Source organism: Lithobates pipiens, unplaced genomic scaffold (genome assembly GCF_037356315.1).
Source record: "Lithobates pipiens isolate NorthernLeopardFrog02 unplaced genomic scaffold, aLitPip1_a1.2 Scaffold_56, whole genome shotgun sequence".
Classification (NCBI taxonomy): Eukaryota; Metazoa; Chordata; class Amphibia; order Anura; family Ranidae; genus Lithobates; species Lithobates pipiens.
The window spans coordinates 2,920,614-2,938,643 of record NW_027507878.1 but is presented as its reverse complement, the minus strand read 5'-3'; the positions used below and the strand labels follow the sequence as shown (position 1 = coordinate 2,938,643).

At 40.5% G+C, this 18,030-nt stretch overlaps 2 protein-coding genes across 2 annotated transcripts; both read left to right on the top strand.

The window, feature by feature from the left end:
- Window positions 1–4,849: 4,849 nt before the first annotated feature.
- Window positions 4,850–6,320, top strand: LOC143958116 (olfactory receptor 1E16-like). The gene has a single exon (XM_077467566.1). It carries the CDS (start codon window positions 5,010–5,012, stop codon window positions 5,934–5,936), a length of 927 nt encoding a protein of 308 aa, XP_077323692.1. The 5' UTR covers window positions 4,850–5,009; the 3' UTR covers window positions 5,937–6,320.
- A 9,111-nt stretch (window positions 6,321–15,431) lies between these two features.
- Window positions 15,432–17,720, top strand: LOC143958114 (olfactory receptor 1E16-like). The gene has a single exon (XM_077467565.1). It carries the CDS (start codon window positions 15,672–15,674, stop codon window positions 16,602–16,604), a length of 933 nt encoding a protein of 310 aa, XP_077323691.1. The 5' UTR covers window positions 15,432–15,671; the 3' UTR covers window positions 16,605–17,720.
- Window positions 17,721–18,030: the final 310 nt, after the last annotated feature.

The window sequence follows — 18,030 nt, the reverse complement described above, 5'->3', positions numbered from 1 at the left end:
GAGTTGGTCTGCTTACCTGTTCCCATGTGTTCATCTCTAGAGACCAGCCGACCCTCACCTGACTGCTTTTGTAATCCATCCTCTGGCATGACTCCACCCTAGCTCCTATTAGAGAACTCTATATTAACCTGTGCACTGCAAGCCAACCCTGCTGATCAACCTTTGTGTGTTAGCTTCCTGTTACCTGCCGTGTGCTCTTCTGTTGTTTTCCGTTACCGACTTTGGCGTGTCCTTGACTATCCCTGTTTGCCTGTGATCCTGACCTTTTGGCGTGTCCCTGGCTATTCCTGTCTGCTTGTGGCCCCGACCTTGGCTTTGTCCCTCACTATCCCTATCCTCCTGTTTCCTACTGTGGGTGTGAGCTGGGGGACCCTGGGGGTCGCGACCTGGAGCCAGTTGCAGCCAAGTCCATCCTCACCACTAGAGGCCCTGGTGAACACCTGCTGGCTCTTAGACTCCGCGCCCCAGGGAATCTTACGCTCTAACCTCAGTGGGATCTGTCTCCCGTCTGCAGCAGTCAGCCGTAGGGTCCACAACCTTGCGGTGCACTCCTGATCCGTACGGTGTGCATCTGTCACCTCGCCTCAAGGTGACCTGACAAATGCACACACTAAAAATTTGGGATAAAATTAATAAGAGACACAACTGGAATTATAACTCCCCACTAATGTCACTTTTAGATACAAATTATTTTTTACCAGGGAAGGAGGAGCGTTTATACTTTAGTAGGTTGGCAAATAGAGAGGAAATAACACTATTGGAAGTGATGAAAGGGAATAGGATAAGCACTTATAGGGAAATCACACAAGAATGGGGCCACAAGCCACTAGATAGATGGAGGCATACTTAAATTTTACATTTTACTCAAGGGTTGCCACAGCCCTTAAGAGGAATGAAACTTCTTAGGCCATTAGAGAAATTGCTTAAGGGAGCGCAATGTCTAGAGAAAAGGGTATCCAAAATATATAAAATATTAAGGCGGGAGGCAGACTCCGAGTTCCCGGCCTATTTGGAAAAATGGGAAAGGGAGATAGGCCCACTAAGAAATGATGAGCATAGGGAAAAAATAATTAAAATGACTCATTCACTCCCAAGAGATGTACAGACGATCGAAATGTCTTAGAAAACTATTAGCGAGGTGGTATATGACCCCTCAAAGAGTGCAGAGAATTAGAGGAGAGGTTTTGTCAACCTGTTGGAGGGAATGTAATGCATCGGGGTCCTTTAAACGCCTATGGTGGGATTGTCCTAAAATAATACCTTACTGGGAGAAAATAACAGAAATTATATTTTTGGTAACAGGGGAAAGGATTGAAAAACATCCATGGGTATGCTTGTTCCACGACACAGAGAAAGGAGTAACACAATATAAAGGTACAATAACCCCATATTTGTTGAATGCAGCTAAAGCCCTGATTCCATGCCATTGGAAAACCCCGCAGGTCCCGACAATAAAAGAGTGGGTGAGGAAGGTGGAACAGATAAGGGTAATAGTAGAGTCCATACATACACTAGAGGAAACAAGGCGAAAATACCAAGGGATATGGCAACAATGGCTGGCATTATTTTTGCAATGTTCGGAGGGTAATGGGGACGGAGAGGGAGGTGAGTGAGAGAAGAGGAGGTAGAGGGGTGTCTGTTTTTTTTTTGTTTTTTTTTGGGGGGGGGAGGGGGCAGGGGCTAGGAAAGGATTGTTTAATGGAATGTCAAATATAATTGTATGAAGATGCTCTGAAAGAAAGTTATTTGTACAAATTGCATCTAAATTTGAAAAATAAAGAACATATAAAAAAAATGATCCACAATATGGCGCTGTGCATTTAATTCTTTTTTAGCTGATTAGGAACAACTGTTTGCCTTGATTGATGGGCATAGTCTTTTACCAATGGCTGCACAGGTCATTCTTTCAGTTCTCCGATGGTCAGACATGTTTTCTTTATCAATGGGTGTAAAGGTCATTTCTATTTGACCTATGGCAATGCTTCCTTGTCTCTGATAGTCGGGATAGTCACATACACATTCTGCTGCACCTTCATGATCATTGCTTGAAACTCACAAGGAATTTATCTGTTTGATCTCTGGATTGTGACATGATCATAGTTTGGACTTGTATGTAAGTGTACTGTTTAATAAACCAGATGTTGAGACATTATCACACTATGTGGTGTCTTTTTGTCTACTAAACATTCTGCTATCAAGACTTCCTAATACTGCATCCTGTATCCTGAGTTGCGGTAAACCTCTCAGTGTATTCTATTAGGAATGAGTAGAACACCCCCCCCCCCCCCAGTTCGGTTCGCACCAGAACATGTGAACAGACAAAAAATTTGTGTGAACACCGTCAAAAGTGCTAATTTTAAAGGTTAATATGCAAGTTATTGTCATAGCAAGTGTTTGGGGACCCGGGTCCTGCCCCAGGGGACATGTATCAGTGCAAAAAAAAGTTTTTAAAACAGTGTGTGTCTTATGACCGAAAGGCCTACGTCATGGAGGATCGAACTATACAAGGCCTCCTCATCAATGGCAACTAGGGATGAGCCAAACACCTCCCAGTTCGGTTTGCACCAGAACATGCGAACAGGCAAAAAAATTCTGAAATGAATGCAGCAGAGTCATCCGATAGCATGACAGAAAGGCACAAGTCATGGGGGATCGAACTGAACAAGGCCTCCAGTAAGGTGTCGCCATTGACTTAGAGGCCGTCCAAAATCTGAAGAAGGTGGATAGTATCTTTTGTGTATGATGAAAAAGCTTCCACCAGTGGTTGGAGCAATCTATCAACAAATTTGCTAAGGTTATCCATGAGACTACCTCTGCCCGACACAATTGGTCTGCCAGGTGGCTTTTGAATGTCCTTATGCACTTTCGGAAGTGCATAGAACTTCGCCTCACGTGAGAAGGCCGTCCTAAAGTATTCCCAAGTATTAATGTAAATAATGTTATGGTAATAGGCCTGTTCGACCAACACATAGAAATCTCTCACGAAACCATCAGTCGTAGTCTAGATTTGGGTATACGTCTATACCATTGTGAGTTGTCCAAGATATCATGACACATATTGACATAGTCAGCATTATTTTGTATTACAATATTTCCGCCTTTATCGGCTGGTTTAATTGTTACAGCTGGATTCTCTTTAAGTGACTGTAGTGGAAGCTGTTCTTTATGTGTAAGATTACCATGTCCATGGGAGGAGTATTTGAGGCCCCGTATATCCCTCAAAACCAGTTTAAAAAATGCAGCAACATCTGGGATTGTACTGGATGTAGGATAAAGGCTTGACTTCTTTTTCAGAGAAATAGTATTGGGCGTGGATGATGCGGATGTAGATATTATACCATCAACCTCTGCTAAGATGGTCTCGAGGTCGAGGGAATCTATAAGATCTTTGGGTTTCTTTTCCTCTAATAGTCCTGTGAGGCTTTCAATTGCTTCTAATCCAGTTGTAATGCGGGCAGGGCATCCGACCGGTTGTGTTTTAGTATAGAGGCATTTCAATAGGAGGCTGGTACAATGTACAGAACCATCAAAGCACCCTGGCTCAGTGATAAAGAATGAACCGGCCCATTTAAATGTAGGTCATTGCCAGTGGGGAAGGTCACTGCCTCATGTAAAGTAAGGACAAGGGGTAGTGTAGATGTATCCTTTAAAATTTGTGGGTTAATTCAATAAAGTGTAAGTCTGTATCATAAATAAAACTACTAAGTCAAGGTGGCCTGCTGGAATGAAGGCCACTAAAAGTAAAACACAAATCAAAACTTTCTGTTTTAGTTTTGGATAGTGTGAAGGAGGATTAGAGCCCCTGCCAGGTTTTTATTGTTGTCTGTGCCCCCATTAGGGAGATTCACCCTCTATTTTTTTTCCAGGTGACAATTATCATCCCAAGTGAACATACAAGAAAATTGCAGAACAGAAATAGAGGGGAAATCTTCCAGTGGGGACACCAATTCAAGTGAATACCAGAGGTCTCCCTCACTTTTGAGGAATTTCCTCTCATTCCTGTTTTCACTACGGGACAGGAAGTGAAAGAAAATATCTCCAATAGGACACACATGAGAAAAAAAAATGACAAGGCTTAAAACCCTTCAATACTCTATCCAAAATGGTGTGCCTTCAGTTTTACTTTAAGGTACAAATTGGTGATTCATAGTCTGCATAGCAGATGCTGACTTTCTAAAAAATCCCATGAAAATGCTCACTTTTTGCATTCCCCTATCCTGGTGGTGCCTGAGGTCTTCCAGAACTCTATCGTTCCCCACAGACCAAACGTCAACTTTTTGTGGTCCTCTGATTTTTTATTATTATTATTATTATCAATATTATTATTATTTTAATATTATTGTTGTATTATTATTATAACATATTTTATTATTATAACAAGTTGTCCTCTGATATTATGATGATGATTTTTATTATTATTATTATTATTTTGATATTATTGTAGAATTGTTATTACACTACGTTTCATTATTATAACAAGTTGTCCTCTGATAGTATTATTATTATTATTATCATTATTATTATTATTATTATTATTATTATTTAACATTATTTTATTATTATGACAAAGTTATAAGAGCAAAAACAGAAGCAGGTATTGTTTTATTTTTATAAAGTGTTTTGTACTCATTACTTAACCAATAAATAAAAACAGAGCTAAAAAAATAATAGAACTTCAGTCGAGTTTTATTCAGAAATTATTTTGTTAACTGTGAACTTATTTTTATAAAAGAAACAAAAAGGACTCTCAAGTGACAAAGGTGTTTTAAATGAGATCTTAAGAGACATTTAACAAGACTTAAAGCTTTGTTTTCTTACAACACAGCAGACTGTCCTGTGGGAATGCCAACATTTTATATCTATATAAGATATTCACTGAATCAAATGTCTGCATAGAATCTCGAATATAAGATGTGGGCACACCTTACATGTTTTCTTATGAATAATTTCTAAGATATTTTTCGTTCTGTTTATTGTTGATACATTTACACAGAGAGGGAATAAATAATATGAGAAATCTCACAAAGATTACCACTCTTATTCTTGTGGGTCTATCAGACCATCCACCGACCATGAATGGACTTTTTGTGTTCTTCCTTCCCATCTATCTGATGACTCTGATCACAAACCTCATTATATTTTTCTTGGTCCTCACTGACCACCATCTGCACAACCCAATGTATTTTTTTCTCAGCAATTTGGCATTTCTGGACATGTCCTATTCATCAGTGAGTGGACCAAGGATGCTCTTTGACTTGGCCACCAAAAACCGATCAATATCCCTCCCTGCCTGTACAGCCCAAGTCTTCTTCTTTCTCTATTTTGCTGTCTCTGAGATCTTTTTGCTCTCGGCTATGTCCTATGACCGGTACATCGCCATCTGCCACCCCCTACATTACACACAAATTATGTCCTGGAGGATGTGCAGTCATTTAGCTGTTATAATTTGGGTCTTCGGGATTTTTTATTCCTTGGTCCATACTCTTTTTTTGCTCAGGTTGTCCTACTGTGGCCCAAATTCCATCCACAACTTCTTCTGTGACCTCCCACACTTGTTACAGATTACATGTACTGACCCAACAATAAACATAGTGCTGGTTTTCGCATTGGGCGGCAGTGTGGCATTGACTGCCTTTCTGTTCACATTCCTTCCATATGTCCGTATTCTCAGCACGATTCTCCGCATTCCCGGCAAAACTGGAAAGGTAAAAGCTTTCTCCACCTGCTCATCACACCTCTTGGTGGTCTTCATCTTCTACAGCTCAATTATTTTTATTTACTTGATTCCCACCTCCAGCAATATGTTTAGTGTGAACAAAGTGTTTTCAGTCCAGTATGCCATCATTGACCCTTTGCTTAATCCTCTGATCTACAGCCTGAGGAATAAAGACCTTAAGGCAGCATTCAGGAAGACTTTCAGTCCCCCAAAAAAATAAAAATAAATCCAGAACTATATCTGGAAACACATTAACCTTCGCTTAAAAAAAAAAAAAACACCTTTCTTATACCCCCCCTTTTTTTATTTTTTTATTGCAACTGCTAAATTAGTCACCCCCAGATGATGGAATTAACTAATTTCACTTCTCCTGTCTGATGGAACCAAGGAAAATATCAATTTTGACGTTTCTGAAAAAATACAAGATTGTTTTGTTTTTGTAAGGAAACAAATAACTAATCTTTAAAAACACCAATATTAATAAATTTACAAACTTCTTCTAATAATTCAAAAAATAATTTTATTGAAAAAGTAAAAAAAGTCGATTATTATTTTTACTTTTTCAATAAAATTATTGTTTGAATTCTTAGAAGAATTTTTTGGACAGTTATGCCCCGTACACACGAGAGGGATTAAGTCTGACAGACTTCCGACGGAGTTCTAGCGGAGTTCCGCCGGAGTTCTGGCGGACTTTTCGACCGAACGGACTTGACCACACACCATCACACCAAACTCCGACGGAGTCGAACGTGATGACGTACGACTGGATTCGACGTAGGAAGTTCATAGACAGTAGCCAATAGCTGCCCTAGCGTCGGTTTTAGTCCGTCGGAGTAGCACACACACGAGCGAATTTTTCGAAGGGGACCGGGTCCGGCGGAGTTCCGTCGGGAAAATTTGAAGCATGCTTCATTTCTAAAGTCCGTCAGACTTTTGCGAAGCTAAAGTCCGTTGCAGCCCACACACGAGCGGATAGTCCGCCGGACTCAGTCCGTCGGAGTTTGGATGTCGAAAGTCCGCTCGTGTGTACGGGGCATTACTGTACATGCCTTAAAAGTCCACAGTCCACCACTAGGGGTATTTTAAGAATTTTGTCTTGAATTTTGGATGTGGCACACAAAAAATGTAAAATTATTGCCTCCCACATATTTCCTTGAATATTTATAAATGTATTGTTCTTAATTAGTCGACTACTTGGACAGGAGACAAATTATTAGATACCACCACTATACATTTAAAAGATAATAACTGCCCCCCTCTCATTTCCCTAAAGTGTGAAATGCGTAGCAGTGTTTCCCAACTTTAATGAAATTTTCCCTCATCCAAAACAGTACAAAATAAATGATGTTATATGGTATTTACATGGGGGCAATGGGTTTTGGGAAGTACCTCTGCCTCAAAGAACTCCCCCGTGTTTGGGTGTTTGGGGGCATTTGGCCTGGTATGGTTCAGAAGGGGGGGCTCGTTTCTCTCCCCCCTTTTCTGGCCTGCCGGACTACATGGTATGGATTTTGGGGGGTCCACGCCATTTGTTTTGTTTTTTTGTTTTCAGTTTTGGTGTGGTGCTCCCCTTTAAATCCATCCCAGACCCGAAGGGCATTTTTCCCTATTTTGATTACATTTTTCCTCTTCAAAAACAGGTATTTACCATTTATAAACTATTTATATACAAAACATATTCAAAAATGTGTAAGAATAACAAAAAATAAATAAATAAACCAAGCAGGGCAGCCCATGTTACTTTGTATGGCCAAAAAAACAAATCTGGGTGACTCCAGACTCTAAAATAATTAATTTACTTGAAACACTTGCAGATGAATTTTAAAATTTCACAAGATTGGATGGGTGAAATAAATACGGCTTGACTGAGCTAAGTGAAAACTGTTCTTCCTCAGTAGGAACGGTCCCGATGTTTGCGTTGAACGTAAGTTCAACTTGAACATCAGGTATTTGTTAGTTGAACAAACAAGCATATGGGGCTCTCACGGCAAGTTTGCCCATCACGGAGCGCCCCATAATGCACTGCGAGATTGCAGTGCATTGATGGCTGCTGATTGGCCAAAGCATGCCCCTGACCTGCATGCTTTGGCCAATCACAACGCAATATGCTGTGAGAGCCATGATTGGCCAAAGGCAGGGTGCCTTTAGCCAATCATGGCTCAGGGTCTAAGTCTACACCCCACACTATATAAGGCTGCTGCTTACACAGCGCCCGTATATAGTGAATTAATGGAAATTAGACAAGTAATGTAGTGTAGTGGGAAGTCAGTCAGTGTAGTGTATATACAGTTCAGAGAATATAGTGCAGTCCGTATAGCCGTATAGTATATATAATACAATTCAGAGAATATAGTGCAGTCCGTATAGCCGTATAGTATATATAATACAATTCAGAGTATATAGTGCAGTCTGTATATTATATATGATACAGTTCAGTGTATATAGTGAAGTCCATATACTATATATAATAAAGTTCAAAGTATATAGTACAGTCCATAACCATCAGGCCTTCAGGAAAAAACTCAAGACCTACCTCTTCTAAGAAGCTTGACAACAAAGCACGAATACAGCGCCTTGAGGCGATTCAGTTCGCATTGTAGCGCTATACAAATTATTAATTCATTCATTCAGTATATATAATACAGCTCAGAGTATATAGTGAAGTCAGTGTAGTATATATAATACAGCTCAGAGTATATAGTGAAGTCAGTGTAGTATATATAATACAGTTCATTACTACACTAAAAAGGGGCACGCGGTCCCTGCCTGCAAAAGGCAGTTGCTACGGCCTGGCTGAGCTAGTGTCAGACCTAACCATGCGGTGCTAGCTTTGTCTGGGAGCAGAAGAGTGCTGGAGGAGTTGAGGAGTAATGATCTGCAGTAATAGTTGTACTGGAGGAAGAGAGATCTGTATATGCGTGTGAGTGTGTATAAATTGTTACAATTCTTTGTTCTAAATGTCGTCCCAATTGATTGTTCTAAAATTCACTTGGCATCCCATAATACTTCCTATACCCCATCCAAGTTCAATCCTCTCAATAAAACAAAAAAAAACAAAGCTAATGGACTGTTCATTGCCTTGGAGTGACTGAGGACTTGAATGGAGGAAGGTGATCTGGTCTGATGTATGGAGGAAGGTGATCTGGTCTGATGTATGGAGGAAGGTGATCTGGTCTGATGTATGGAGGAAGGTGATCTGGTCTGATGTATGGAGGAAGGTGATCTGCTCTGTTGTATGGAGGAAGGTGATCTGGTCTGATGTATGGAGGAAGGTGCTCTGGTCTGATGTATGGATGAAGGTGATCTGGTCTGATGTATGGAGGAAGGTGATCTGGTCTGATGTACGGAGGAAGGTGATCTGGTCTGATGTATGGAGGAAGGTGATCTGTTCTGATGTATGGAGGAAGGTGATCTGTTCTGATGTATGGAGGAAGGTAATCTGCTCTGATGTATGGAGGAAGGTGATCTGCTCTGATGTATGGAGGAAGGTGATCTGGTCTGATGTACGGAGGAAGGTGATCTGGTCTGATGTATGGAGGAAGGTGATCTGTTCTGATGTATGGAGGAAGGTAATCTGCTCTGATGTATGGAGGAAGGTGATCTGGTCTGATGTATGGAGGAAGGTGATCTGGTCTGATGTATGGATGAAGGTGATCTGGTCTGATGTATGGAGGAAGGTGATCTGGTCTGATGTACGGAGGAAGGTGATCTGGTCTGATGTATGGAGGAAGGTGATCTGTTCTGATGTATGGAGGAAGGTAATCTGCTCTGATGTATGGAGGAAGGTGATCTGCTCTGATGTATGGAGGAAGGTGATCTGGTCTGATGTACGGAGGAAGGTGATCTGGTCTGATGTATGGAGGAAGGTGATCTGTTCTGATGTATGGAGGAAGGTAATCTGCTCTGATGTATGGAGGAAGGTGATCTGGTCTGATGTATGGAGGAAGGTGATCTGGTCTGATGTATGGAGGAAGGTGATCTGCTCTGATGTATGGAGGAAGGTGATCTGGTCTGATGTATGGAGGAAGGTGATCTGGTCTGATGTATGGAGGAAGGTGACCTGGTCTGATGTATGGAGGAAGGTGATCTGCTCTGATGTATGGAGGAAGGTGATCTGTCCTGATGTATGGAGGAAGGTGATCTGGTCTGATGTATGGAGGAAGGTGATCTGCTCTGATGTATGAAGGAAGGTGATCTGTCCTGATGTATGGAGGAAGGTGATCTGGTCTGATGTATGGAGGAAGGTGATCTGCTCTGATGTATGGAGGGAGGTGATCTGCTCTGATGTATGGAGGAAGGTGATCTGGTCTGATGTATGGAGGAAGGTGATCTGGTCTGATGTACGGAGGAAGGTGCTCTGGTCTGATGTATGGAGGAAGGTGATCTGCTCTGATGTATGGAGGAAGGTGATCTGGTCTGATGTATAGGGATATTCTTGAGCAAAACCTGTAGCCCTCTGTGTGTGATTTGAGGTTAGGACGGAGGTTCACCTTCCAGCAGGACAATGACCCCACACACTGCTAAAGCAACACTTGAGTGGTTTAAGGGGAAATGTAAGTGTGTTGGAATGGCCTAGCCAAAGCCCAGACCTCAATCCAATAGAAAATCTGTGGTCAGACTTAAAGATTGCTGTTCACAAGTGCAAACCATCCAACTTGAAGGAGCTGGAGCAGTTTTGCACGGATGAGGAATGGGCAAAGACCCCAGTGGTGAGATGGGGAAAGACTCAGAGAGACTTATCCAAAGCGACTTCGAGCTGTGATAGCCGCAAACGGTGGCTCTACAAAGTACTGACTGTGGGGGGGGGGGGGGTGAATAGTTCTGCACATTGACTTTTTCTGTTATTTTGTCCTATTTGCTGTTTGCTTCTGAATAAAAACAAATCTTCAAACTTGTGGGCGTGTTCTGTAAATGAAATGATGCAAATCCTCAAACAATCCATGTTAATTCCAGGTTGTGAGGCAACAAAACCCAAAAAATGCCAAGGGGGGGTGAATACTTTTGCAAGGCACTGTATAATACAGTGGAGAATATATAGCGCAGTCAGTGTAGTATATATAATACATATATATGATACAGACCTTTGGGTCTGGCATAGATTTTTAAAGGGAGCTCCGCACCAAATTAAAAAATAAATTGCCGCGGAGTCCCCCCCAAAATCCATACCAGACCCTTATCCGAGCATGCAGCCTGGAGGTTCGGATGGGGGGAAATGAGTGAGTGCCCCCCTCCTTAACCATATCAGGCCACATGCTCTCAACATGGGGGGGTGGGGGGGCTCTGCAGTTTTAATCATGATCTGCGTTTTGTTTTACACACTCGTTTTCCTTATGAAAGACAGATTTTTAGCAATTTTTCTTTAAATTACATGTCATATTGTTTCTTTTTGTTATGTAAAAAAAAAACCTTCAAAAATGATACAATTAAAAAGAAACCAGCAGGTGAGTAATCTGATCAGGAGTTCTCCACCACCATTCACAGAGCCTCTTACCAGATCCCCATGATCTCCAGGTGAACAGAGATCATGGAACACGTATGTATTAGATCACTGAAATGGCAGCCCCCCCCCCCCTAATCAGCACATCAAACGTCCAGGTGGTAGATTGCGTCTGTCGGGGGGCAACCAAAACATAAAATACTGATTCCAATATTCCTCCAATACATCAAAGAAGATCAGGAGCCCACAGAGTGTAAAACTGCTATGTAAGGGCCGGCCATACACGGGGCGAATCTCTTTCCTGCAACCACGGGTTGAAGAAAATCATTTTTCTCGATTGCCCCATCAATTTAGACAGAGTTGATGTGGGAATTCCTTCTGCTGGGCCATTGTCTTCTCTTGGCTGGGGTAGCGGGGGCAAGCAGGAGAAGACATCGATTATCGCTAGCAGCTATGACAGCCACTACCAATAATTGCAAGCGAATGTGGCAGGCTGGTTGTACCCAAGTTGACCGATCGATCGACTAGGTACATTGAGCTATAGTGCCTATAATCAGTGCAGAAGTCTTGTACCAGTGGAAGCCAGAACTCACAACAGGAAGCTGGGTCACAGCAGACAGGTGAGAAGGCAGATGGCTGGCAGACTTGGCAGCAGATAGGCAAAGGTGCACCACAGGAAGCAGGAACTACTAGCAGGCTGGACAGCCAGGAGCAGGGTCAAAAGAGCCGGGTAGACAGCGGACAGGCAGATCAGGCAAGGGCGGCAGGCAAGGCGTAATCAGTTCACAAGCTGGTTTCGGCAACAGACGGGCAAATCAGACAGAACAGCAGGCAGGAGCATAGTCGGGTCACAGGCAGGTTCGGCAACAAGAGAAAGGTAACAGGAACTGGAGACAGAGATCAGATCATGGAAAGCCGGGGGTCAGGAGGCAGGCAGGAGTCAGTTTAAAAAAAAAAAATTGCATTGATCCATGTCCCCTGGGTCAGGACCCGGGTCCCCAAACACTTTTTATGACAATAACTTGCATATAAGCCTTTAAAATTAGCACTTTTGATTTTTTTATGTTCGTGTTCCATAGACTTTAACGGAGTTCCGGCAGCTTGTGAATTTACCGCGAACACCGCATATCGTTCGCTGTTCGGCGAACAGGTGAACACCTGATGTTCGACTTGAACATCAGGCTCATCCCTAATGGCGACCAGTAAGGTGTCACCATTGACATGGAGGCCGTCCAAAATCTGAAGAAGGTGGATAGTATCTTTTGTGTATGGTGGAAAAACTTCCACCAATGGTTGGAGCAATCTATCAACAAATTTGTTAAGGTTATCCGTGAGACTACCTCTGCCCGACACAATTGGTCTGCCAGGTGGCTTTTGAATGTAGTTAAGCACTTTTGGAAGTGCATAGAACTTCGCCTCACGTGAGAAGGCCGCCCTAAAGTATTCCCAAGTATTTTTTCAATAATGTTATGGTAATAGGCCTGTTCGACCCACACATAGAAATCTCTCACAAAACCATCAGTCGTAGTCTAGATTTGGGTATACGTCTATACCATTGTGAGTTGTCCAAGATATCATGACACATATCGACATAGTCAGCATTAGTCCCATAGCATGACAATGTCGTCGATGTAGCGATACCAGGCTGTAGCATGCCTGGTATATCTACATGCTACATCATCAGAAAACATCAATCTCTCCCACCACCCCAGGTACAGGTTAGCATATGCCGGGGCACAACAAGGGCTCATAGCCACGCTCTGAACCTGGAGGTAGTGGGAGCCATCAAAGGAAAAGTATTTTTTAAATAAATTCAAGAGATGACACACTGAATTCAACCAATGGACTAATGTATCTGCCTGAGCGTAACAGTGTGTGTCTTATGACCGAAAGGCCCAAATCATGGGGGATCGAACTATAAAATGAAATCTCTCACAAAACCATCAGTCGTAGTCTAGATTTGGATATACATCTATACCATTGTGAGTTGTCCAAGATATCATGACACATATTGACATAGTCAGCATTATTTTGTATTACAATATTTCCGCCTTTATCGGTTGGTTTAATTGTTACAGCTGGATTCTCTTTAAGTGACTGTAGTGGAAGCTGTTCTTTATGTGTAAGATTACCATGTCCATGGGAGGAGTATTTGAGGCCTCATATATCCCTCAAAACCAGTTTAAAAAATGCAGCTGCATCAGGGATTGTACTGGGTGTAGGATAAAGGCTTGACTTCTTTTTCAGAGAAATAGTATTGGGCGTGGATGATGCGGATGTAGGGATCATACCATCAACATCCGCTAAGATGGTCTCGAGGTCGAGGGAATCTATAAGATCTTTGGGTTCGTTTTCCTCTAATAGTCATGTGAGGCTTTCAATTGCTTCTAATCCAGTTGTAGTGCGGGCAGGGCATCCGACCCGTTGTGTTTTAGTATAGAGGCATTTCAATAGGAGGCTGGTACAATGTACAGAACCATCAAAGCACACTGGCAGAGTGATAAAGAATGAACCGGCCCATTTAAATGTAGGTCATTGCCAGTGGGAAGGTCACTGCCTCATGTAAAGTAAGGAGAACGGGTAGAGTAGATGTATCCTTTAAAACTTGTGGGTTAATTCAATAAAGTGTAAGTCTGTATCATAAATAAAACTACTAAGTCAAGGTGGCCTGCTGGATTGAAGGCCACTAAAAGTAAAACACAAATCAAAACTTTCTGTTTTAGTTTTGGATAGAGTGAAGTGGGATTAGAGTCCCTGTCAGGTTTTTATTGCTGTCTGTGCCACCATTAGGGAGATTTGCTATCTATTTATTCCAGGTGACAATTATCATCCCAAGTGAACGTAAAAGAATATTGCAGAACAGAAATAGAGGGGAAATCTTCCAGTGGGGACACGGATTCAACTGAATACCAGAGGTTTCCCTCACTTTTGAGGAATTTCCTGTTGTCACTACGGGGCAGGAAGTGAAGGAAAATCTCCCTAATAGGTCACACATGAAAAAAAAAAAAATGACAAGGCTTAAAACCCTTCAATACTCTATCCAAAATGGGGAAAAAAAGTTGTGCCTTTAGTTTTACATTATGGTACAAATTGGTGCTTCATAGTCTTCATAGAAGATGCCGACTTTCTAAAAAAATCCCATCAAAATGCCTACTTTTAGCATTCCCCTATCCTGGTGGTGCCTGAAGTCTTCCAGAACCCTATCGTTCCCCCACAGACCAAACGTCAACTTTTTGTGGTCCTCTGTATTTTTTTTTAATTATTATTATTATTATTATTATTAATAATAATATAAATATTATTAGTATTTTTATGTTATTTTAGTATTTGGAAGATTTTTATTGAGTATAGCATCATATAATAAGGGTCTAAGGGAGGTAAAAACATGCCTTCATCCAATTTGAAACATTGAAAGGTGGAAGGGTGAAAATGTGAGGACAGTTGCTGATGCTGACCAATACACAAGAACACCCAGATGGGCTAATGGACTACCACAACACTGATACACAGACCCAAGGTTTAAAATAAAAAATATATACATTTTAATACAATTCAACCAAAAAATAGATACAAACATATAAAAAAATATCCCACACATACACAAAATTCCCAACAGGTACCCCCATAGGGCTAGTGTTGAGGTGGGGTATACAGGGATCCTCTACCGGTTTTGCGGTGTACCCTCTTCTTCAGGAGGAAATCGTCTACAGGATAAGAATTACATTGAAACAAAGCATACATTTATTTAATTAACAGATTACAGTTCCGTCTGGACACAACGTTATTGTAGTATTGTTATTATAACATATTTTTATTATAACAAGTTGTCCTCTGATATTATGATGATGATGATATTATTGTTATTATTATTTTGATATTATTGTAGAATTGTCATTACACCAAATTGTATTATTATAACAAGTTGCCCTCTAAAATTATTATTATTATTATTATTATTTTGATATTATTGTAGAATTGTTATTACAACATATTTTATTATTATAACAAGTTGCCCTCTGATATTATTATTGTTATTATTATTTAACATTATTATTTTATTATTATGACAAAGTTATAAGGGCAAAAACAGAAGCAGGTGTTTTCTTTTTTAAATTGTTTTGTACTCATTACTTTGTCCTATAACCAATAAATAAAAACAGATCTAAAAAAATAATAGAACTTCAGTCGAGTTTTATTTAGAAATTATTTTTTTAACTGTAAACTTATTTTTATAAAAGAAACGAAAATAACTCTCAAGTGACAAAGGTGTTTTAAATGAGATCTTTAGAGACATTTAACAAGACTTAAAGCTTTGTATTCTTACAACACAGCAGACTGTCCTGTGGGAAATGCCAACATTTTATATCTATATAAGATATTCACTGAATCAAATGTCTCCATAGAATCCCGCATATAACATGTGGGCACACCTTACATGTTTTCTTATTAATAATTTCTAAGATTGATATTTTTCTTAGTTTATTGGTGATACATTTACACAGAGAGGAAATAAATATTATGACAAATCTCACAAAGATTACCACTCTTATTCTTGTGGGTCTATCAGACCATCCACCGACCATGAATGGACTTTTTGTGTTCTTCCTTCTCATCTATCTGATGACTCTGATCACAAACCTCATTATATTTTTCTTGGTCCTCACTGACCACCATCTGCACAACCCAATGTATTTTTTTCTCAGCAATTTGGCTGTTCTGGACATGTCCTATTCATCAGTGAGTGGACCAAGGATGCTCTTCGACTTGGTCACCAAAAACCGATCAATATCCCTCCCTGCCTGTACAGCCCAAGTCTTTTTCTTTCTCTATTTTGCTGTCTCTGAGCTCCTCTTGCTCTCGGCTATGTCCTATGACCGGTACATCGCCATCTGCCACCCCCTACATTACACACAAATTATGTCCTGGAGGATGTGCAGTCATTTATCTGTTATAATTTGGGTCTTCGGGATTTTTTATTGCTTGGTCCATACTCTTTTATTGCTCAGGTTGTCCTTCTGTGGTCCAAATTCCATCCACAACTTCTTCTGTGACCTCCCACACTTGTTCCAGATTTCATGTACTGACCCAACAATAAACATAGTGCTGGTTTTCGCACTGGGCAGCAGTGTCTCATTAACTGCCTTTCTGTTCACATTCCTTCCATATGTCCGTATTCTCAGCACGATTCTCCGCATTCCCGGCAAAACTGGAAAGGTAAAAGCTTTCTCTACCTGCACATCACACCTCTTGGTGGTCTTCATCTTCTACAGCTCAGTTATTTTCATTTACTTGATTCCCACCTCCAGCAATATGTTTAGTGTGAACAAAGTGTTTTCAGTCCAGTATGCCATCATTAACCCTTTGCTTAATCCCCTGATCTACAGCCTGAGGAATACCGACCTTAAGGCAGCATTCAGGAGGACTTTCAGTCACCAAAAAATAAAAAAATAAATCCAAAACTATATCTGGAAACACATTAACCTTCACTTAAAAAAAAAAAAAAACACCTTTCTTATACCCCCCCTTTTTTTTTTTTGTATTGCAACTGCTAAATTAGTCACCCCCAGATGTTGGAATTATCTAATTTCACTTCTCCTGTCTGATGGAACCAAAGAAAATATCAATTTTGACGTTTCGGAAAAAATACAAGATTATTTTGTTTTCGTAAGGAAACTAATAACTAATCTTTAAAAACACCAATATTTATAAATGTACAAACTGTCCAAAAATTCTTCTAAGAATTAAAAAAATAATTTTATTGAAAAAGTAAAATAAAGTAGTTTATTATTTTTACTTTTTCAATAAAATTATTGTTTGAATTCTTAGAAGAATTTTTTGGACAGTTACTGTACATGCCTTTAAAGGCCCCCACTAGGGGTATTTTAAGAGTTTTGTCTTGAATTTTGGATGTGGCACACAAAAAATGTAAAATTATTGCCTCCCACATATTTCCTTGAATATTTATAAATGTATTGTTCTTAATTAGTCGACTACTTGGACAGGAGACAAATTATTAGATACCACCACTATACATTTAAAAGATAATAACTGCCCCCTCTCATTTCCCTAAAGTGTGAAATGCGTAGCAGCATTTCCCTATTTTAATGAAATTTTCCCTCATCCAAAACAGTACAAAATAAATGATGTTATATGGTATTTACATGGGGACGATGGGCTTTGGGAAGTACCCCTGCCCCAAAGCACTCCCCCGTGTTTGGGTGTTTGGGAGCATGTGGCCTGGTATGGTTCAGAAGGAGGGGGGCTCGTTTCTCTCCCCCCTTTTCTGGCCTGCCGGACTACATGCTCAGATAAGAGTCCGGTATGGATTTTGGGGGTTCCACGCCATTTTTTTTTCAGTTTTAGAGTGGTGCTCCCCTTTAAATCCATCCCAGACCCGAAGGGCATTTTTCCCTATTTTGATTACCTTTTTCCTCTTCAAAAACAGGTATTTACCATTCATAAACTATTTATATACAAAACTTATTCAAAAATTTGTAAGAATAACAAAAAATAAATAAATAAACCAAGCAGAGCAGCCCATGTTACTTTGTATGGCCAAAAAAACAAAAAAACAAATCCACGTGACTCCAGAATGGTTGCTAGCAGCTGCTTTCTCCTATCCCCAACAAAACATACATTGGCTTGGATCTCTTGGGCCATATGATCTGGATTTATTCACAGAGAAAATAATTGGTCCCGTTCAACTTTATGGTTTCGGAGATAAGATATCTACCAAGTAGGCTCCTGGGAACTCAAGTGGTCTCCCTTGTGTTGTGTAGGGACTAATGGAGACACATGTGACACTGCCACCCCCACTCCTGGAGGCATCCAACATATATGTAATTCTGAATAGATCCTTTAAAATTAACAAGAGATG